The sequence below is a fragment of the Eschrichtius robustus genome, chromosome 4, assembly GCF_028021215.1.
Source record: "Eschrichtius robustus isolate mEscRob2 chromosome 4, mEscRob2.pri, whole genome shotgun sequence".
In the NCBI taxonomy this organism is placed as follows: Eukaryota; Metazoa; Chordata; class Mammalia; order Artiodactyla; family Eschrichtiidae; genus Eschrichtius; species Eschrichtius robustus.
The window spans coordinates 37,274,871-37,299,880 of record NC_090827.1 but is presented as its reverse complement, the minus strand read 5'-3'; the positions used below and the strand labels follow the sequence as shown (position 1 = coordinate 37,299,880).

The 25,010-nt window shown below is 37.1% G+C and overlaps 1 protein-coding gene across 1 annotated transcript in view; it reads left to right on the top strand.

Moving 5' to 3' along the window:
- The window catches only part of TTC29 (tetratricopeptide repeat domain 29), a 260,172-nt gene extending 238,457 nt beyond the window's left edge, over window positions 1-21,715 (top strand). The window contains exon 10 of the mRNA XM_068542081.1: window positions 21,627-21,715. Within this exon, the coding sequence (XP_068398182.1) occupies window positions 21,627-21,715 (89 nt within the window). The remainder of the gene's footprint in view (window positions 1-21,626) is intronic.
- Window positions 21,716-25,010: the final 3,295 nt, after the last annotated feature.

Below are 25,010 nucleotides of genomic sequence, written 5' to 3'. Positions count from 1 at the left end.
TCACTTACCTCAAATAAGCCCAAACGGCCCTCCCCTCAGGCTTTCATGTCTTAATTAATGGGACATTTGCACAAATTTAAAACCTGAGAGTAAACCTTAATCTCCTCACATCCCACATCAAATCTGCCAACAAATCCTATTCCTTGAAAATGTATCCAGTATCATGTAACTTCTTACTATCTCCTAGTCCAAGCCACCCCCATACCTTGCTTGGACTGTTGTAATAGCTTCTCATACAGTCTATTCTCAACGCAGTAGTCAGTGTAACCCTTTTAAAATACAAGTTAGATTATGTCACTCCTCTGCTTAAAACACTCCAAATGATTTCCTATCTCATGTGGAATAAAAGCTAACATACCCACAATGGCCTGTGAGACCATGCATGATCTGGCCCCCTATTACCTCTCTGATAATCATTCCCACTATTCCTGCCCACCCTCGATTAGCCTCCTCTTCCCACACAGGTCTTATTTCTCTTCCTGGAACATACTAGGCATGCCTCCACCTCAGGACTTTTGTACTTGCTGTTCTTTTTGCCTGTGCTGCTCTTCTTCAAGATATTCCCATAGCTTATTTCCCTAAGAATTTTAATCAAATATCACCTAGTCATACTTTTAAAAGTTGCAAACCACCCCCCACGCACACTCATACATACATTCCCTGTGTTTATATGCTTCCCTCAATAGCATATGTTATCATCTGACATAATGTATGTTTTATTTGTCAAGATTTACTGTCTTTAACCTCTAGAATTATAAGCAGCATGACAACAGGATTTTTGTCTGTTTTCTTTCCTCAGTGTTGTATCCCCAAAACTTAGAACATAGACACATTATAGGCACTCGTCAAGTATTTGTTGAATGAATGAACAACTGAAAAGAGGACGATCACATGATTATTCCTAATGGATGCTCATAATACATTTAATAAAATTCATTATCTATACCAGGAGTAATTCCATTAAAGGCAATAATAAAATAAAGATAACCACTATCACTACTATCATTTAACACTGTTATAGAGAAAAAAAGAAGATATATAAGAACTGGAAAAAGATAAGAGTGTATACTTATTTACATACTTCCTCAATTGGAAAACCAAGGAAAAGCAAATGAAAAGCCTTATAAACAGCAACAGAACTTGATAAGATGGCTAGACACAAAATTAATGTGTAAAAATCAATAATCTTCTAGCTTCTGTTTAAATGCAGAAAACTAGAAAGAATGTCATTCTCATCCTTACAGCAACAACAACAACAAAATCTGCAAAACAAATTTTCTTGAACCCATAAAAGACCTGAGATCACAAGGCAACCAACACAACTCTACAACCAAAACAGAAAAGCATGACAATATGCCTTCATAAAATAAAACAATTCTGCATGACAAAACACCACAAACAAGGTTTTTTTAAAGTGAACTTGGAAAAAAATCTGCAAATGTCACAAAGAGCTCAACTCTTTTATGAAAAAGGTCATAAATCAGTAGGCCAAAGACCAATAACCCAATTTTTTAAAATGGAAAAAGGATATGAAGAGTTTACTAAAAAGTGAATTTTAATATGAAAAAATTGCTGCCTTTACTCATGATAAGAAAAATGTGAATTAAAAGTATAGGAAGGGGGCTTCCCTGGTGGTGCAGTGGTTAAGAATCCGCCTGCCAATGCAGGGGACACAGGTTCGAGCCCTAGTCTGGGAAGATCCCACATGCCACGGAGCAACTAAGCCCGCGCGACACAACTACTGAGCCTGTGCTCTAGAGCCTGTGAGCCACAACTACTGAAGCCCGAGCGCCTAGAGCCCGTGCTCCACAACAAGAGAAGCCACCACAGTGAGAAGCCCATGCACCGCAACGAAGAGTAGCCCCTGCTCACCACAACTAGAGAGAGCCCGCACGCAGCAGCGAAGATCCAGCGCAGCCAAAAATAAATTTTAAAAAGTGTAGGAAGGAATTTTCAGCTGTCAGATTGGAGAGTTTAATAATGCAATAGTCTATTTATCTCTTGTAAAAATAAAATACAGTGTGTGTGTGTGAAAAAAAATAATAATAATGCAATATGTTGGTGAGCATGTGATGATACAGGCTCTCCCATGTATTACTGGTGAAAGAATAAATACAACCTCTAGGGAGAGTAGTTTGGCAATGCAGAAGTTTAAAATGCATGCAGCTTTGATTGACCCATAATTTTATGTTTACCCAACACATTCATTCATTCACTCATTCATTCATTCAACGATTTACTAAGCATCTCTATGCACTAAGCATTGTCTGAGGTACTGGCAGCAAATAAAACAAAGTCTCCACCCTCATGCAACTTATTCACTAGAGGGGAATCTAGACAGCTGAAAACATAAACATATAACCTGATATAATACATTATAATATAATATGCAGTAAAATGCGATATATGTGTATATATATATCCCACTATGCGTAGACAGGGAGTGATGGAATGGAACAATTCTACTTTAGATAGAATGGATATAGAAGACCTTTCAGAGGAGGTAACATTTCAGGAGACACCTGGATAAAGTAAAGGAGTGAGACATAAGCATCTCTTGGAGGGGAAAACAATCCAGGCTGAAGGATGAACAAATGCAAAAGCCTTACAAAGGTTTAAGTATCGATTTACAGTGTTTTAATTATAAAAGATTGCAAATAATTTAAATGTTCAACAAGGCATTTAATGATTGGTTAAATTGCGGTACATCCATATGTTAGACACTATTCCACGGTTAGCAACAAATGAAGCAACTCCATAGGTACTGAAAAATAATAGTCAAGAGAATGAGAACACTAGCCACAGACTGGAAGAAAATATTTGCAAAGGACACTTCTTATAAAGGACCTTATCCAAAATATACAAAAAACTCTTAAAACTCAACAACAGGAAAACAAGCAACCCAATTAAAAAAAAAAAAAAAAAGTCAAAGATCTGGACAGATGCCTCACCAAAGATAATACACAGATGGCAAAAAAAAAGCATATGAAAAGATGCTCAACATCATATGTCATTAAGGAATTTCAAATTTTAATTTGCAATTCCCTAATGATACTATATACTACTACAACTAGATACTACTACACTTCTAGTCGAGTGACCAAAGTCTGGAGCACGACAGCACCAAATTTGGAGAGGATGTGGAGCAACAGGAATTCTCATTCATTGTTGGTGAGAATGCAAAATGTTACAGCCACCTTAGAAAACAGTTTGGCAGTTTCTTACGGAATTAAACATACTCTTATCTTACCATTGAGCAGTCACACTCCTTGGTATCTACCCAAAAGAGTTGAAAACTATGTCCACACAGACTCCTGCACATAGATGATTATAGGAGCTTTATTCATATTTGCCAAAACTTGGAAACAACCAAGATGTCCTTCAGTAGGTAAATGGATAAATAAATTGTGATACATCCCAGAAAGTGAAATATTACTCAGTGCTAAAAAGAAATGTTAAGCCATGGAAAGACATGGAAGAAAAAAATACATATTGCTAAGTGAAATAAACCAGCTTAAAAAGGTTACATACTGTATGATTCCAACTCTGTGACATTGTGGAAAAGACAAAACTATGAAGACAGTAAAAAAAAAAATCATTGGTTGCCGGAGTTTGGGAGTGAGGGAGGAATGAATAGGTAGAGCACAGTGGATTTTTTCCGGCAGTGGAACTATTCTGTATGATATTATAATGATGGATACATGTCATTATATATTTGTCCAAACCCATAGAATATCAAGAGTCAACCCATGGAACATGGAATATGTTCATAGTAGGGGAGACTCTGACATGTGGGGATGAGAGGTATAAGGGAACTCTCTGTTCTTTTTGCTCAGTTTTCCTGTGAACCCAAAACTAGTCTAAAAAAATAAAGTCTATTTTTTTTCTAAAAAAAGACAGAAAGAGAACAATATCCAATATATACTGTTTCTTAAAAAGTACAGAAATATGTGTATAGTGTGGTGACATTTGTGTATAAATAAGAAAAATATGTATTCTATATTTATATGTGAATATGGATTCTTTTATATAAGCATGACGTATTTCCAAAAGGACACTCAAGAAATAGTAACAGTGGTTGCCTCTAGGGAAGAGAAGTAAGTAGCTGGGGATCAAGGATTTTGAACAGATTTTTTACCGTCCAACCTTTAAAAAAAAGTACATGTATGTATCACCTCTTAAAAAAATAATTAACTTTTAAAGTAAAGAATATGATATGCAAAGGAATAATTACAGAGTTCTTAGAGCCTATCTTAGTCCATTGGACTGCTGTAACAAAAATACAATAGATTGGATAGCTTGTAAAGAACAGGAATTTATTTCTCACAGTTCTGGAGGCTGGGAAGTCCAAGTTCAAGGCATTGGCAAATTTAGTGTCTGGTGAGAGCTCACTTCCTGGTTCATAGCAGGCCATCCTTTTGCTGTCCTCATGTGACAGAAGGGATGAGTGAGTTCTCTGGCTGCTTCTTTTATAGGGACACTAATCCCATTCACAAGGGCTCCACCCACATGATCTAATCACCTCCCAATGGCCTCACCTCTAAATACCATCACATTGGGCATTAGGATTTAACATATGAATCTGGGGGGACACAAACATTCAGCCTATAGCAAGGCCTATTATTTCTTCACTCTTTCACAAAGGATTTAATAAAGTTTTTCAACTGTAATAGTGTCAATGCAATGAGAATATTCAATTTATTCTACTTTCTAAAGTTGAAGTTCTTTACTACACAACTTATATATTATAGTATTAAAAAAGTAACATCATGGAGTCATCAGTGATCACTCATCTTTAATGTCATTCCAGATACATTGTTTTTGTACCATCTTAAAGAAAGTATCCCTCAACCTTGGGCAAGATAACAGGTATCAAAAAGAAGTGCAATTATGTGACAATATTTAAATAAGAAAACAGGTCAGCGTGAGTGAGAGATAACTGACATGTGAGGACAAGGCTGTGTCAAAGAAATGATTTAAATAGGTGGTTTAGGTGCATTTGTACAAGCAACTCTATTCAAGTTGATATGTAACTTACTTGACATTCCCAGTATGTGCAATATGTGCAATGAAATGCTGCAAGATGCTGGAGCAAATCCACACAACTTTAAACTACATGGAGTATTTGGTTTCTTACTCCCAGTTTCCTAGGTCACATAAAAATGACAATTGAATATATATATTTTAAAATGTATTTTTAATTTATATCATACACATTTTAATGTATTTATATTATATTCACTTATATATTTTTATTATTCATATATTAAATTTTTTTACAATTACATGTTATATATATATACACACACATAAATTCGATGTGGTCTTATCACTGAAAAGCCTATTTTATATTCTTCTTCAACTTAATTCATTCTCATGGGCTTAGCCATCAAAGTAGTCCTTTCCCAGTAATTACTGTCATCTGAATATGTATTGTTATCATTTTTAATATCTTCCCATTCATTAAAGCATAATTTATGTAGTGTCTTCCCTCATAAAATTTGTCAGCTTTATGACCCAGCAATCCCACTACTGGGCCTATACCCTGAGAAAACCGTAATTCAAAAAGACACGTGCACTGCAATGTTCATTGCAGCACTATTTACAATAACCAGGACATGGAAGCAACCTAAATGTCCATTGACAGATGAATGGATAAAGAAGATGTGGTATATATATACAATGGAATATTACTCAGCCATAAAAAGGAATGAAATTGAGTCATTTGTAGAGATGTGGATGGACCTAGAGTCTGTCATACAGAGTGAAGTAAGTCAGAAATAAAAAAACAAATATCATATATTAATGTATACATGAGGAATCTAGAAAAATGGTACAGATGAACCTATCTGCAGGGCAGGAATAGAGACACAGATGTAGAGAACCAACCTGTGGACACAGGGGGGCAGGGGGTGGGGATGGAGGGAAGATGAATTGGGAGATTGGGATTGACATATATACACTACCATGTGTAAAACAGATAGCTAGTGGGAACCTGCTGTATAGCGCAGGGAGCTCAGCTTAGTGCTCTGTGGTGACCTAGATGGGTGGGATGGAGGGAGTGGGAGGTCCAAGAGGGAGGGGATATATGTATACATATAGCTGATTCACTTCATTGCACAGCAGAAACTACCACAACATTGTAAAGCAACTATACCCTAATAAAAAAAAAAAATTGATGAAAGAAAAAAAAAGGATATAGTGCCTTTCTTTTTTTTCCCCAACCACGGTGCAAGAAAGCCAAAGAAGTTAAACTTGAAGGGAGGAAGTTATTTGTGTAATAAGGAAAAACAGTCTTCCAACTCTGCTGTTCTTCCTCTCTTCTGCCCTCTACGCCCAATACAATTACATAACCAATATAGAGAAAGGTGACTCCATATCCTCATTGCTCTTTAAAATAAGTGAATCCATGAAAATTAAGATACTTTGTGTAGGTTAAACCTTCTTTAAGATGGAAGGAAGGAAAAATTAAGTAAGCAGTTCTTTCTTATTTACAAAACAGCAGTAGACCCACAGACATAGAAAACAAACTTATGGTTACCAAAAGGGGAAGGGCAGGGGAGGGATAAATTAGGAGTTTGGGATTAACATACACACACTACCATATATAAAATAGATAACCAACAAGGACCTACTGTGTAGCACAGAGAACTCTATTCAATATTTTGCAATAACCTATAAGGGAAAAGAATCTGAAAAAAAAAAATAGATACATATGTGTGTATAACTGAATCACTTTGCTGTACACCTGAAACTAACACAGCATTGTAAATAACTATATAGTACTTCAATTAAAAAAAAATAATGATAATCCTCCCTCAAAAAAAATAGTTCTTCAAACTTAACTGTGTTAAATTATTTTAAGCAATTGTGCATAAAGATCCCATTTCTTCCCTGAAGAACTTCAGATATTGTGACTAAAAGTTTAGACTTTGTCTGCTTTACTTGCAAGATGAGCAAATAAAATATTCAAGAGGAAAACCAGTCCTTAAAAACTGAGTATTTCTTACGTGCTCATTAAAGAGTTGTCTGTAGATCTTGCTGGAGAATTTTTTTAATTAGCTACCTTTTCAAACCAATAGTTTTGTCTTTATATATGTTTTGTGCTCTTACCTAAATGTTTAAGAACAGGCATAAGTCATTCATTCTGTCTTTCAACAGACATTTATTGGTTATCTACTATGTGCCAAGCAATACTTTATTATGTCACTTCTTTCTTTGGTACAAGCGAAGTTGAGATTCTTTTTTTATCGAGGTATAGTTGATTTACAATGCTGTGTTAATTTCTGCTGTACAGCAAAGTGATTCAGTTGTACATATATACACCTTCTTTTTTAATATTCTTTTCCATTATGGTTTATCACAGGATATTGAATACAGTTCCTTGTGCTATACAGTAGGACCTTGCTGTTTATCCATTCTATATATAATAGTTTGCTTCTGCTAACCCCAAACTCCCAGTCCTTCCCTCCCTACACCTTGGCAACCACAAGTCTGTTCTCTATGTCTGTGAGTCTGTTTCTGTTTTGTAGATAAGTTCATTTGTGTCACATTTTAGATTCCACATATAAGTGATATCATATGATATTTGTCTTACTCTGTCTGGCTTACTTCACTTAGTATGACAATCTCTAGGTCCATCCATGTTGCTGCAAATGGCATTGTTTCATTCTTTTTTATGGCTGAGTAGTATTCCATTGCATATATGTACCACATCTTCTTCACCCATTCATCTGTCGATGGCATGTCACATTTTTTAAAGTAAATCACAAGCTAAAAACTGTGTTTATTCAGAAAACATTAAATATGTAATATCTCTAAGATATCATGCAAGGTACAGGGATGAATATACTACTTTGCAAAAAAGAAAAGTCTATAATATGAAGATAACAAAGAAATGGTGATTATATACTTAAGTTCAAACCACAAAAAGTTTTTCAGAAATGACTTCTTCTTATCTATAAGTCAAAATACATGTGCAGTATGTAATGTGCACCCATTAAGGGAACATGTTCTAACACAGAGATTCTCTGTTCTTCAAATTTTTGACCCACCAATCAAGCTATTGAGGAATCTGGGTCCTACCATGGAAAACCCAACAGGCTCATTTTCCCTGAGACAAGCATTTAAATGCATTTATTATATGTATTCTGTTAATGTCTTAGTGTTTGTTTTGAAACCCTGTGCTCCCTCCTAGACTATCCTATTAATTGCTTTAATAAATTGTACATAAAACTCTCATTCCTTCTCTGAAGACCAGGCACTAGTACAGAGAATCATGCTGTGATTATAGATTGAGTCCCCCACTGCAACCCCTTCCCCAGCCATGTACTCCTGAATCCATCTAATTTGAATACTGCTACCAACTGTACCCCAACACCTATCTCACAAATGTGGGTTTTTCACTCAGGTGGTACTCAGTGAATATCTGTTGAATGAATGACAACTGAATAGGGGTTACCAGTGGACAGACACAGCGTATGGGCAACATAAGCTATATCCACTATTGGAAAAGCAATTTAAAATTTGTGTCATTTGGAGAGTAAAGTATCGTGAATCTCTGTCTCATTTATTATTATACAACTGGAATTAAAAATATGTTTAATCAAGAGTGTTCACTGAGCAATTGGTTTGTTACTTGGATTCTACAAAACACATGGGTAATGGCCCAGAGCTGGTCTAAGTAGCATTTTAGAAATCTTTGTGTATAATTTTTATTTCTCATTGTCCTCACCTTCTCTGAAAAGAATGGCTGACAACCTTTCCTTGTGATATCTGAGCCTTGAAGAGTGTTGTTTTATCTATTTTTATGACCAACCTTACACTTGTTAAGTGTAATGTTTGCTTTATGTAGCATAACAAATCTGTGATATGGTTCCCTGTGAATTAACAAGATTGGCTGGACAAAAGACAAGAAATCTTTTAAAAACAAATATTCACATTAAATACCTTGGATAGGTAAGGCTTGTGGGGATTTTCCTTTAATGCAACAAAAGTGCACCATTTCTGTTTTCAGAAATAGTTTCTCTCAGATCCTAGCTCATCTAGAACCATATTACATAAGTAAGGGCTTTGTTTGTACATTAGTATTTTACATCTTAGCGTCTTACTAAATCCTTTTTTGATCAATCTGATATTGAGCAGATCTATATTGATTTCTTCTACACTTGTTTATGGTATTTGTTTTGTTATATCTAGGATTAAAAGCCAAATTAACAAGTGTAATCAATTTTCTTAGTGATAAAGAAAGTCCCCTAGTACCCTTATACACATTCATCTAGGGATAAAAAAACTTAAGTGAAGATGTTGTAATAAATGGATCGATTTATTCAATCACTGAGCATAAAAACATTAGCTCTGGGAAAGCGCTTTCCTCTAAGAGCTTTAGCTACTGAGTTTCTCTTGTGTTGTACCAAATGATTTGCATTTTTAGAGAAAGTTCATGTCTGCAGTGAGTTCCAGTGACAAGATGAATAAATTGCTTTTCTTTCCCTCTTTTTCTGACTTTACGAAGCTGAATCCATCAGGGGTTGAGTCAAAGTATAATGAAATAAAGGCAACAACGCACCTGATGGAAACCCTGGATTAGGTTCCTCATTGCCCAAGCCCAGTTGTCCTAGATTTCCTGTCAGCTTAGTGGTCTTCAGGGAGATCCCTGGGGCATGTGGCAGTTTTTTTTAACTGCTATTTTAGAAACCATCTCTAGAAGACAAGAAAATAGACAAACAACAATTAAGGACTAGATAGGATTTTCATGGCCGTTCTCCACAAGGTCAAATAAATCCTCCTCTCCAAGCCTAACACAATACAGCTGCCTAAGAGGCTTTCCTGTTACCTTCCTTCTTTTGAATTCACTGGAGTGAGAGTGAGTATAGAAGTTATGAACATGGGCTTTGGATCCAAACTGACCTAGGTTTGCATCTCCACTGAGCCAATTTTCACCTGTGCTATATTAAGCAAAAGTCAATCCCTTAGTATGATCATGTCTAGTTGCATCCAGGTTGCTGCATGTGTATAACTGAGTCACTTTGCTGTACAGCAGAGATTGCCACAGCATTGTAAATCAACTCTACTTCAATTTAAAAAAAAAGTCAATCCCTTCAACCTTTGGTTTCCTTATCTGCACGTTAGGGAGGTTGAGCAGTTTAAAAAAAGAGGCTCTCATCCAAGTACTGACCAGACCCAACCCTGCTTAGCTTCTGAGATCAGGCACTTCTGGAGTGTAAGAATGAAATAATGCCATTTGCAGCAACATGGATGGACCTAGAGATTATCATACTAAGTGAAGTAAATCAGACAGAGAAAAACAAATATCATATCACTTATATGTGGAATCTAAACTATGATACAAATGATCTTATTTACAAAAGAGAAACAGACTCACAGACATAGAAAACAAACTTATGGTTACCAAAGGGGAAAGGGGGGTGGGGGAGGGAAAATTAGAAGTATGGGATTAGCAGATACAAACTACTATATATAATATAGATTAAAAGACAAGGTCCTAATGTATAGCACAAGGAACTATATTTAATGTCTTATACTAACCTATAGTGAAAAAGAATACAAAAAAGAATATATATATATGTATGTATGTATGCAAAACTGAATCACTTTTGCTGTACACCAGAAACTAGCACAATACTGTATATACTTCAATAAAATATGTATGACAATAGTTAGGATATGAAATTTTTTTAATTTAAAAAATTTTTTAAAGTTCTATCACATTCCCTCATACAAAATACATTCTCAATCCATGGAAATGAATTTAATTTTTACTCATGGTCTGAATGTTGCAACTGAACAAAAGACAAGCAGCTATCCTTCCTCCTTTTAACAAACAGGCTATTTTTCTCCTACCTTAAATAGTAGGTATAAATAAGAGGAAGGCTATACAAAACAATGGGTCTCAAACTTTAGTGAGCAAACAAATGACCTTGGTATTCTTTTAAAATGCAGATTCTGATTTACTAGGTCTAGAGTAGGGTCTGAGATTTAGGGGGTTTTTTGGGGGAAGGGGAGTTGTTTCAGGAAAGAGGGTACTCTGATTTTGGTTATTCCATCTTGACTAGAAAAACTGCAGAATTTGTAATGTGGCATTAATTGGAGAAATTTTAAAAACTGTATGAAGACATCAACACTATATTTATTTATCTTAAGAAAGTATTCAGTGTCTGAACAGATTGACAGATGTGAATAAGATACTCTCATTAAAAGTTTAGATATCTAGAAAAAGAAACTCAGGAGAATTCTGTGTCAATGTGATCTCTTCAATGCTTCATCCAAGTCTGGCTCCATTCTATTTAAGATAATGATGCTTAAGGGAGGTGAAAGAACCTATAATTTTGAGTTCAAATATACTTCTGATCCTTGTATAAATTTTAATAGGCTTCATATATTAACAAAAGCCTTTGAAAAGGGGGTTGCTATATACCAGAACCTATAATATGAAAGGTCACATGTCAGTTTTTGACACTTAAGAGAATCTACCCAAACTTGATGTGTTCTGCCTTAAAAGTGTTTATATCTTGACTATTATACTCATCAGATATAGAATAACCACATCATGACTTCTGCTTCAAAACACAGTTGGAAGAGATTACCTTTGTGTTTGTTAACAAAAAATAGGAAAGTATTACTAAGAAAACTTGGATGGTTTTGGTTTTTTGGGTTTTTTGGGTTGGTTTTGGTTGTTGTTTTTGTTTTGTTTGTTTTTTTGGTAAAGTGGGATTAACTCTGTAATCTCAGGCTTCGGTTCATAGAATTTTTATAAACTGTAAAATGAGAAGTGCCATGAATGACAAACCTATATTACCAAAAAAAAAGAAAAAGGGGGGGGGGGTGGTGCAAGGAGGAGAAAAAGAAAGAGAAAGGGGAAAGAAAGACAAGGAAAAGAGAAATATCAACTCATATACTAGCATCAAGTATGTTAACACTTAAACCATGCTTCACATGACCAAACTGGTGACATTAGCACTTTGTGATTATTATATGCAATTTCACACACACACACACACACACACACACACACACACACGCACATGCACAAGATCCATTCTCCCACTTTGCTCTGTGTCCCAGGGGACTGATTTCAGACTGCATCTCACAGGTTAACTTGCCTGCTGTCTTCCTGGTTTGGATTTATCTAAAGGGAGTCATCAGCAGGGACTCGGAGGTTAGGAGGTGGAAAGGTCAGGAATTATTCCTTAGGCCCTGACTTCAGCTCAGTTCTGACAGCTGTGACACTACAACCGCTGCTTCTAGGTTCAGTTGGGTGAGCACTATTCTAAACTTCCATTCCTCACTCAGGGTCCGATAACACCATCCTGTCCCCCTTTAACTTCAGCCTGGGGAAGATAATGGCATAGCATCCCTCCACTGGGAGTCACTGGGTGCCTGATGATCTCTTGTCATTCTAGCCCTGCCCTCATCTCTTAATAGCCCCTTCATTAACATCTCTTCAAAATCCCAGTTGAATGTGCCATCTGCTTCCTCCTGACTGATACCCAAGGCCTTCTCTATTGTGAGTATCAAGTGGGGTGGCTAAAGGCAAGCAAGTACAAGAAATATTAGGAAACTTCCACTTGCTAAAAAGTTCAGTTGATGAGAGAACAGTGCCAATGAGGCCATAATGTGTGTCTGGCTGTGCTCCAGGCTCACAGGCTATATCCCTGACCAGCCATTTTACACACCATCAGTTACAAGGAGGACCATGCCAAAAAGGACACGGCAGTCTGTGCCAATCCATCACTACTTCTGGGAACATAATTCAAAGACGAGCTCTTCAATTGAGATAGCTTCAAAATCATCTTTGTTCCCAAAGAACAGCTTTTGTGATTCTAGTGAAAATTTTATACAGGCTATTTTAAATAATAAAACCATCCCTGTCAATATCTTTATCAAAAATATACTTTCATTTTGTTACTTAGTCTGTCATTAATTCCTAATGACATAGGTTAAAAGTCAAGGTTATCAAAATATGCCTTATATTGGCAATTGGACTTGGGATTTATAAGAATATATATTCAACTCGTTTCTTTAAAATTTTCCAACTGTTGTGATTAAATGAATGAAACTACATAACACTGTCTAGAAGATAAGCAGTTAAATTTTAATTTATTTATTTAAAGTGATTTTCTGATTATCAAATATGAATGACAAATTTTCAGTGTATATACTCTGTTCTCCTCAGTACAGTTACCTTCTAAAACGACACTGTAATAGGCCATTGTAGATATAGCACTGTATTAATATTGATACACTGGGCTTACTTCCATGGTGTTAATTTTATGTCATTTGAATACATGGGAGAGGGCGAGCGATTTCTGTCCTTTTTTTGGAAATCAGTTTCTGAGACTGTCTACTATTAGCATGAAAAAGAACTATTTCTACTAAAATTGAATTGTGCTGCAATACTAAAGGAAAATATAATCTCCTCATTAATAATGGCATAATGCTAAGATCACCCATAAGATACGAGCAGTTTTCATACATGGTATTTATTCTTAATCATTTTCATGAAACACAACCTGAATTTTATTTGTTAACAAAGCCTTTTGAGACATTTTGATAAGGTCAACAGAAAGCACAGTCTTTTAACATTAGGTGATCAACTTTTTGACAATAGCAGGACCGGCAGACCTAATGGAATAATAGCCTGAAGGGTCCAGCTAAATATAATATACAAACGTAATCAACCCTATGACGACTATTCAGAAGTAATCCCTTTAGCTTTGAACTGCAACACATATTTCAACAAAGCAAAAACGTTTTGAAGAAATTCTCTGCAGACCACACTGATACAATACATCCTTCATATCCTGCTCTACGTGTTTGCTGCTTACAGTGAGTTTTAAATTTAAGGTAATGATTGCTGTATATTCATGTGAGCATACAACAATACTTTTGATTTGTTGTGGAAAGGTTGAATCCATTACCAGGGGTCTAGTCTATAAACTATGACACAACATTTATGTATGAGTTATTATTTACCTTTTTCTAGTAAGGCCACTAAAAATGTTTTGCATGACGAAATGATAAAAATTCATTCACCTTTTCAGTCACAAAACTACCAGGTAGCATCTCTCCCATTTCAATTTATACTCCCCTACAGATAACATTTTTTTTTAAATCTCATTTATATATAGTACTGTATTATATGAAAATTATATGCCATTGTTTCAAGTAAAGGAATCGGATTGTAGGTTTATTGCAATTCAGCATCATTGACTTATTCTATTGCTCTTTGGTACAAGGTAGGCTAAAATGTGGTAAAATGAGATCCTTTTGTTGCCCACTTGAGGGAATCTACCCTTTGAGAGTCTTTACTATTAGCAACAGGGAAGTGCCTATTTCTATTGAAATGGAGGCGGTGTAAGCAAATACCAAACTCTCAGCTTTGCATTGGTTCTGGTCTCCCTTGCTGGAGTGATATGGGTCCTAATATTCCAGCTTCCTTGAAGATCTACAGATCAAACATCTCAAATCATACCCTAAGAACAGACCCACAACAGGAAACCTAGGTTAGGAATCAAAATGAGTGCTTTTGCAAGATGGAACCAAGAGTCAACAATCCCATGATGCTCACCTTGTTGCAAATGAACAGAAGTCTCAGAAAACCTGAATGATAACTTCAAATGTTCCCCTGTATAAATTAACCTTTGCTAAGGTTTCCTAACACAGCATGTGTGAATGTCTTTTTTTTAAACTAGCAATTGTGGCCCAAGTTGAGTAAAAGAGTAGCTGCAGATGTAGCTATTCTTCTCAGAGAATCTACTTGAAAACTATTCCACAATAAAAATCACCTTTGCTGAGCATCTGGGGGATGAATGCTAAACAATTATTTGAGACCAACCAGGCATAATTTCAAACTTGGAAAATCCAGGAACAATTTCTCCAATTTCAAAAATATTGTTACATCCTGCCAAACCAAAGGGAATGCTGAGTTTAAGACATTAGATAGTATAAAACAGGCATTAGGATGTCAGGATGGTTCTCTGTATTGTGATGCAATCAAAATATTAAACTGAGAAGCCCGGGGTAGTTCTTTACTTCAAAAGGTGATGGAATATATTAGTTAAAGTAAAGGCTAAGCTACTATTACAAAGAGTCCCAAAAGTACAGTAGCTTAAGAATATAGAAGTTTGTTTCTTCCTTAATCCTGAAGTGAGCTGTCTACATTTACAAGGTAGTCCCACAGGCATCCAGGGGGCCATGACCTTCTGTATTATTGTTCCACCATCCCCCAGGGCAGGGTTTCTCAATATAGCACTATTAAAATTTTGAGCTGGATGATTTTTTTGTTGGCGAGAAGGGTGGGGAATGGCTGTCATGAGCATTGTAGGATATTTAGCAGCATTCCTGGTCTCTACCCACTAGATGCCAGTAGCACTTCCACCGACCAGTTTTGATGACAAAAATATCTCCAGATATTTCCAAATCTGCCCAGTGGAGCAAAATCATCCCAGTTGAGAACGATTGACTTGGATGTTGTTATTGTCTGCATCGTTGAAACTGAATCATAAATTTCCATGTTCAAGATTGAGGAAAATGGAAAGTTTAAGGAATAATGAATGCCCAATGCTTAATGCTTAGACCCAGAAGCAGTATGTATCATTCTGTCCACATTCATTGATGAGAACTTACTCATGTGTCTTCAACCAAATATGTATATGCTGATGGGGAAGATTTAGTAGAGTGCAAAAAAACTGATAAGTGAAAGACAGAAGGAATTACTAGAGCCATGTCTTATGTAGGCAAGAGAGGATGAGATCTAGTGAAGACTTAGAGGGGTTGACCTTAGATGGGAGTATGGGGGACATGAAGCATATAGAACAGAAACAAGTAAGTAACTCTTGACACAGCTTGTGGAAGCTTTTTCCTACTATGTTTTATTTCCTCTATGAAACTGGAAAATAAATCATCAGCTGAGAATGATAATGAATATAGAGAGTTGGAGGTTTGAGAAAATGGAAGAAAGAGTAAATCAGTCATCTAGGAGAGTGGAAGAATGAATGGACTAGGAACATTTAATAGGATGGCCTGAAAGTATTGAGTTCCCCCTAATGTCGGTGACCATGAATTTAAAGTGAGACCCACTTGTATGTTTTTCCAGCCACACCGAGCCTTACACTGCAGGAGAGGAATAGGCAGAGAGTTGGATTTAACTGGGATTATAGTTTTGTCAAACGAATATAACAAAGTGAGAAAAAAAGGATAAGGAAGTCAGCCTATATGCAAGAGGGTGAATGACCATGGAGTTTAAATGGTACAAAGAAGGGAAAGAAGAAATCCAGATAGGGAGGAACAATGAAAAGATGGTAGAATTGGAAGTCCCAGTGGGGTTGAAGAATTGCTCGTGGTGGGGTAGAAGAGGGAGTGATCCAGAAAAAATAAAAGCTGGCAGTCTACTAGTAGAATGCAGGAAACTGAGTTTGAGGGGGGCTTGCAGTTACTGGTAATGAAAAAGTCTGAGAATGACCATGGGAATTAATGGCTACGGTAAGGTAAAGGACAAGATCTAAAAGAACAGAGCTCAAGGAATTGAGACCCAGGGTGAAAGAATCTTCTAAATGTACATTTAAATTGCTAAATTAAGAAAGTAGTGGGAAATTGACAATGAACCAATGATGAAATGAACTGAGAATGATCCAGTTGCAGGTATATCACAACAATAGTTGATTATATAAATTGATGATGTGAGTTTTAGGAAGGGAAGAAGGGAGGGCAAATACGCTGAAAGAGAACAATAAGGAGGAGGACACCTGCCCTTCTGCAAGTACAATGGTAAGAGGACTGATGAAAAGAAAAACAAGAAGGGCTTCTGGGCTGGCAGTATCCTCAGAGGACAGCCAAGATTCTGTCAGAACAAGAAAGTAAAAGGAATTTCAGAAAATAAAGTGAGAATATAGTAGAAATGTTTCAGGAGTTGTGGTAGGTGTGACATGGGGACAAAATATGAAATATGCAGCACTTTATGAAAAGTAGAATGCAGGAAATGAAAGAGGACCTGGACACTGAGGCCTGTTATAAGCAAGGATAAAGAGCATCTTATTAGATAAGTGCATTCAAGTCAAAAGTAGAAAGGCAGGAGACCTTCAAGATGTCAGAAGAGGAAGACGTGGAGATCACCTTCCTCCCCACAAATACATCAGAAATACATCTACACGTGGAACAACTCTTACAGAACACCAACTGAATGCTGGCAGAAGACCTCAGACCTCCCAAAAGGCAAGAAACTCCCCACGTACCTGGGTAGGGCAAAAGAAAAAAGAAACAACAGAGACAAAAGAATAGGGACGGGACCTGCACCACTGGGAGGGAGCTGTGAAGGAGGAAAGGTTTCCACACACTAGGAAGCCCCTTCACTGGTGGAGATGGGGGGAGTGGCAAAGGGGAAGCTTCAGAGCCACAGGGGAGAGGGCAGCAACAGGGGTGCAGAGGGCAAAGTGGAGAGATGCCCACACAGAGGATCGGTACGAACCAGCACTCACCAGCCTGAGAGGCTTGTCTGCTTACCTGCCGGAGGGGTGGGGGCTGGGAGCTGAGGCTCAGGCTTCAGAGGTCAGACCCCAGGGAGAGGACTGGGGTTGGCTGCATGAACGCAGCCTGAAAGGGGCTAGTGCACCACAGCTAGCCGGGAGGGAGTCTGGGAAAAAGTCTGGAACTGCCTAAGAGGCAAGAGACCATTGTTGTGGGGTGCACGAGGAGACGGGATTCAGAACACCGCCTAAACGAGCTCCAGAGACTGGCGCTAGCCACGAGTATCAGCGTGGACCCCAGAGACGGGCATGACATGCTAAGGCTGCTGCTGCAGCCACCAAGAACCCTGTGTGCAAGCACAGGTCACTCTCCACACCTCCCCTCCTGGGAGCCTGTGCATCCCGCCACTGCCAGGGTCCCGTGATCCAGGGATAACTGCCCCGGGAGAACACATGCCATGCCTCAGGCTATTGCAATGTCATGCAGGCCTGTGCCGCAGCAGGCTCTCCCCACGTTCCGTACCCCTCCCTCCCCCCAGCCTGAGTGAGCCAGAGCCCCCTAATCAGCTACTCCTTTAACCCCGTCCTATCTGAGCAAAGAACAGACGCCCTCAGGTGACCTACATGCAGAGGCAGGACCAAATCCAAAGCTGAACCCCAGGAGCTGTGCAAACAAAGAAGAGAAAGGGAAATCTCTCCCAACAGCCTCAGGAGCAGCGGATAAAATCTCCACAATCAAATTGATGTACCCTGCATTAGTGGAATACCTGAGTAGACAAAAAATCATCCCAAAATTGAGGTGGTGGACTTTGGGAACAACGATATATAAATTTTCTTCCTTTTTCTCTTTTTGTGAGTGTGTATGTGTATGCTTCTGTGTGTGATTTTGTCTGTATAGCTTTGCTATTACCATTAGTCCTAGGATTCTGTCTGTCCTTTTTTTTTTTTTTTGGATAGTTTTGTTTTGTTTCTTTAGTGCACTTTTTAGTGCTTGTGATCATTGCTGGATTTGTTTTTTGGTTTAGTTGCTCTGTTCTTTCTTTCCTTTTTTTCTTTTTTAAATTACTTTTTATTTTTTTTAATTTTTAATAATTATTTTAATAACTTTATTTTATTTTATTTTTTCTTTCTTTCTTTTTTTCTCCCTTTTCTTCTGAGTCGTGTGGCTGACAGGGTCTTGGTGCTCCAGCCAGTGTCAGTCCTGTGCCTCTGAGGTGGGAGAGCTAAGTTCAGGAAATGAGTCCACCAGAGACCTCCCAACACCACGTAACATCAAACAGCAAAAGCTCTCCCAGAGATCTCCATCTCAACGCTAAGACCCAGCTCCACTCAACAAGGACCTAGAAGAACTAAAGAGCAAACAAACAATGTTGAACAGCAGAATAAATGAAATTAAAAATTCTCTAGAAGTAATCAATAGCAGAATACCTGACGCAGAAAAACAGACACATGACCTGGAAGACAAAATTCAACACTCATTTATGATAAAAATCCTCCAGAAAGTAGGCTTAGAGGGAACTTACCTCAACATAATAAAGGCCATATATGACAAACCCACAGCCAACATCGTTCTCAATGGTGAAAAACTGAAACCATTTCCACTAAGATCAGGAACAAGACAAGGTTGCCCACTCTCACCACTATTATTCAACATAGCTTTGGAAGTTTTAGCCACAGCCCTCAATAGCCAAACCAATCTTGAGAAAGAAAAACGGAGCTTGAGGAATCAGGCTCCCTGACTTCAGACTATACTACAAAGCTACAGTAATCAAGACTGTATGGTCATGGCACAAAAACAGAAATGTAAATCAATGGAACAGGATAGAAAGCCCAGAGATAAACCCATGCACATAAGGTCACCTTATCTTTGATAAAGGAGGCAAGAATATACAATGGAGAAAAGACAACCTCTTCAATAAGTGGTGCTGGGAAAACTGGACAGCCACATGTAAAAGAGTGAAATTAGAACACTCCCTAACACTATACACAAAAATAAACTCAAAATGGATTAAAGACCTAAATGTTAGGCCAGACAGTAGAAAACTCTTAGAGGAAAACACAGGCAGAACACTCTATGATATAAATCACAACAAGATCCTTTTTGACCCACCTCCTAGAGAAATGGAAATAAAAACAAAAATAAACACATGGGACGTAATGAAACAAAAGCTTTTGCACAGCAAAGGGAAACATAAGCAAAACGAAAAGATAACCCTCAGAATGGGTGAAAATATTTTCAAATGAAGCAACTGACAAAGCATTAATCTCCAAAATTTACAAGCAGCTCATGTAGCTCAATATCAAAAAAACAAACAACCCAATCCAAAAATGGGCAGAAGACCTAGATAGACATTTCTCCAAAGAAGAAATACAGAATGCCAACAAGCACATGAAATATTGCTCAACATCACTAATCGTTAGAGAAATGCAAATCAAAACTACAATGAGGTATCACCTCACACCAGTCAGAATGGCCATCTTCAAAAAATCTACAAACAATAAATGCTGGAGTGCGTGTGGAGAAAAGGGAACACTCTTGCACTCTTGGTGGGAGTGTAAATTGATACAGCCACTATGGAGAACTTTATGGAGGTTCCTTAGAAAACTAAAAATAGAACTGCCATATGACCCAGCGATCCCACTACTGGACATATACCCTGAGAAAACCGTAATTCAAAAAGGGTCATGTACCAAATTGTCATTGCAGCTCTATTTACAATAGGCAGGACATGGAAGCAACCTAAATGTCCATTGACAGATGTTTGGATAAAGAAGATGTGGCCCATATATACAATGGAATATTACTCAGCCATAAAAAGAAATGAAATTGAGTTATTTGTAATGAGGTGGATGGACTTAGAGTCTGTCATACAGAGCAAAGAAAGTCAGAAAGAGAAAAACAAATAGCAAATGCTAACACATATATATGGAATCTAAAAAAAAAAAAAAAAAAACTTGGTCATGAAGAACCTAGGAGCAGGACAGGAATAAAGACGCAGACATAGAGAATAGACTTGAGGACACGGGGAGGAGGAAGGGTAACCTGGGACAAAGTGAGAGAGTGGCATGGACTTCTATATACTACCAAATGTAAAATAGATAGCTAGTGGGAAGCAGCCGCATAGCACAGGGATATCAGCTCAGTGCTTTGTGACAACCTAGAGGGGTGGGATAGGGAGAGTGGGAGGGAGATACAAGAGGTAGGAGATATGGGGATATATGTATTTGTACAGCTGATTCACTTTGTTATAAAGCAGAAACTAACACACCATTGTAAAGAAATTACACTCCAATAAAGATGTTAAAAAAAAAAAGTAGAAAAGCAGATATGAAAGTTAAGTAATAAATTAATATTTCTATTTATGTCTAAATTTCCCATATCTTATTTGATTATTTGGATTCTTTATATTGCTCTCTAAATTAATTGTCCTTCAGAGTTTTGCTTTAACAAGTTATCTTATCTCCAAACAGTGGCTGTTCCATTTGCCATTTCATATATCACAAGAATTCTGTGAGTTAGGAATTCGAACCTGGCTTGGCTAGACATCCATTGAGGTTACCCAATGATAATACTCAACTGACAGATGGGTTGATCTGAAGGATCCAAGAAAGTTTTACTCACAGAGTGGAGCTTTGGCGGGATGGCTAGAAGGCTGGGCTCAACTGGGACTGTCAACTGGAGCATCTGTACATGGCCTCACCAGGATGGCAATCTCAGGGTGGTAGGACTTTTTATATGGCAACTGGCTTCCTCCAAAGCAAGCATCCTAAGAGAACCAGGTGGAAGCAGCATAGCCTCTTCTTATCTAGGTTTGGAAGTCATGCAGTCACTTCCTCCACATTCTATTGATTACAAAATAGTACTATGCCTAGCCCAGTTTCAAGAGGAGGGGAATTGGATTCCACCTCTTGAAGGGGAAGTGGCAAGGTCATAGTTTTGAGGAACGTGTAGAGTGAGAGATATCATTGTGGCCATCTTTGACCAATATAATCTGCACTGGTGATACAAGTGATACATAAACTTTTGTCATACAGGTGATAAGGGTAGATACCCCTGAAAAGAGATTCCCACGTTCAAACTCAAAAGAACTGTAAACTGTATTTGTGATAAACCATTAAATATATACATCTTTTTTTCTTTAGGAGGGTCTAGAAGATCCACAATGGAAAGTTTATATCAAACCTCAGAGTTTTCGGAAGAGGACCTCAGTGGGTATGATAAATCAAGTTAAACTTTCTATTACGTATCCACATTATGCAAGATGCTAAGTATAATGTAATTCTCCAAACACAAAAAAGGTAACTTCATCTAACACTTGATAAGCTACTACTGAAACACTGGTTAAAAAAAGAAAGAAAGAAAGAAATCATAGAGGTACTTTTAAATAATACATAAGGTTAAGTACTTTTAATCTTTTAAGCTATGTCTAAAAATTACAGAGTACAAAATCCAGTCGACCCTTGAACAACATGGAGGTTAGGGATGCCAACCCTCCCCACAGTCAAAAATATGCATATAACCTATAGTCAGCCCTCCGTATACATATTTTTCTCCATATCCTCGGCTCTGCATTTGCAGATTCAATCAGCCACTGATTGTATAGTACTGTAGTATTTACTATTGAAAAAAGTCTGCATATAAGTGGACTCCCACAGTTCAAAACCATGTTATTCAAGGTCAATTGCAATATCTTAAAAGCAAGGTTTTTGTTTGTTTGTTTGTTTTTGCTTTCTAGTCCAATATAAAATTTAATTTTATAATTTATTTTATTTCAGATTTCCAGATAATCAAAAAAAATGAGACTTAAACCAACTTTTGACTCAACAACAAATCAAGAAGTAATTTATCATATCACTTCAGTCTTTGATACCTGTAATATGAGTATGTTACAAATAATAGAGTTATAATAAAACTATGACTACATTTTCATTGGATTTTGTATTATAATTTGCTACTACAAATTTAGTCTAAAACATCTAAATCCATGAAAATTAAATATATCCCAAATGCTTAGAGATATCAATAATTATCCATAAGCTAAACTGTAAAATTTTCCTCTTATCCATTATTCTACCAGAAATAGTGCTATTACACTTGATGTTAGCCAAAAGGCTGAGAAGCAATAGAAATAATGCTATTATAGAATCAAAATTTGGTTGTGTCTAATGAGAAAATTGTTTTAAGCTTAAGGAAGTCTATGCTGAATAAAGGTAGGAAAAGATTTACTAAAATTCCTGGGAACCTTTTCAACATATGTAAAAGGATTGTAACCAATCGAGACTATCATACTGATAAGTACTGCTCAAAACAGTCTGCTTCACCAAGGTAAAGGAAAACTCTTTTCCTCTATTTGCCCCACTTCTGACACCAAATGTGTGAGTTTTTCCACTCCAGTTCTCAGCAGACACTGACTGGGTGTCTTACAATTTAACTTAATTCTGACACTAACTGCCAGGAGTTGGCACAGACCACAGATTAAGGGATCAGGTCCGTAAGACTGTCCCCCACTTCATATGCCAATTGCAAGCCCCAGCTTGTCACCTGTACTTCTGGCTGAGTTGGCCAGAACTGAGGATTCCCACAACCCCCTTCTCAGCTTCAATAATTTGCTATAACAACTCACAGAACTCAGGGAAGAAGATACTTACACTTGCCAGTTTATTATAAAGAGTATAATAAAAGATATAGATGAACAGAAAAATAGAAGTATAGGGCAAGGCATGGGGTAAGGGGAACAGGGCTCCCATGCCCTCCCAGGGAGTAGCTCCCTCTGAGCACCTCAGTTCATTCACCAACATAGATGCTCCCCAAATCCTTTCAGTTGTTTTTTATGGAGGCTTTATTACCTAGATATGATTGGTTAAATCATTGACAATTAGTGATTAACTCAACCTCCAGCCTCTCTCTCCCCAGAGGTCAGGACATAGGGTGGAAAGTTTCAACCCTCTAGTCACATGGTTGACTCCCCTGACCACTAGCCCCTTATTTTATGGGCTTTCCAAAAAAGTCACTTTATTAAAATAAACCAAGGTGTGGTTGAAAAGGTCTTGTTATTAATGACAAAACATGCTCCTTTCACCTTTATTCACCTTTCCAGAGTTGTTTAAGGTGCCAGGGACAAAAAACAAATATTAATTTATCGTATAATATTAGGAGTTCTGTGCCAGAAACCAGAGAGGAAGACCACATATATATTTCTTATTACAACATTACACTGTGTAAAAGTATATTTTATGATACTTTTAGCTGATAGTATATAATGTATATAATGTATAGTATATAATGTATATAGTATATAGTATATAGTATAGTATATAGTATATATATACTATATAGTATATAGTATATAATGTATCCATACCAATTTTAAAAGACTATGAAAATCCTTCAGTCTTAGGCCCCTCCCCTAATGTGACTTACAAAATGAGAGGACATAGCTGAAATAATTATGTGTATAATTTCTAGAGATTTGCAGATCTAGGGGAATCCACAAATGAAATTCTTTACCAAAAATAAAGACTTTTACTCCCACTTAACCTTAGTCAATATACACTTTAATTTTGCTTCTTTTTAATTCCTCATGATTCAAGTTTGGGGACTAACCCTAGAACACTGAGGTGTGGAGTCATACTGCTTTCACATAATAGTGATGCGTCCACACTCTGCTCAAGGTGATGATTCGGTGCAAATACCAAAAACTGTAGATGGGGTAAGTGGAAAAATAGAAGAATTATCCTTTGTTGTTTATTGAATCAATAAACCCAATTTCCACAGCATCTCTGATTCCTGAATTATTATTATTTTTTTTTGCCATTCCCACAGACTTCTATGTTTTGTTTTGCCCAAAAAGTAGAATTAAAGTGTGTTTATCTCTTTAAGGAAACCCCAGATGTCTCCATCAAGCCTTACAAAATATTGAGACAGAGAAATAAATTGGTTAAGGAGGTTTTCTGAGAACAAATCTTTGTTAAATTAACGAACAAGGAGGCCATTGGACTGAGGTGGTTCTAATGCCTTGGTGGCCTAAGTAAATAAGCTAAAACCTAAGTCTGTAATTGCCTCAAAGTTAAGAAATCAAAATTAAAGACAATCAATCACAAACAGCCAACTATGGTTTCCCAAATAAGACAACTGCTTAAGCTATAGCTAATCAAATAATTTCCTTGCTTTTATAAAAGTCTTGCCCCTACCTCCTATCAGTGGTGTTCCTAACCATTTCCAGTTTGGCACTACTGCCTGATTCACATTGGGTTTTAACCTTTTTTAATGCCTCAGCTTATCTTTTAACACCTTCTCTGGTGATCACCAGATCTCTTTTTTCCAGAAATTTCCTGGTTTAGCTAGAAACAGTCATTTAAAAGGGTGGTGCTAGTCAGGAACAGGAAAATAGATCAATGGAACAGAAAAGGGCATTCAGAAACAGCCGAAATTATATATATAAATTTAGTTTATGATGAAGGTGATATTTCAAAACAATTGGGAAAGGATGGCATATATAATAAACATTCTGAAACCACTGGTTATCT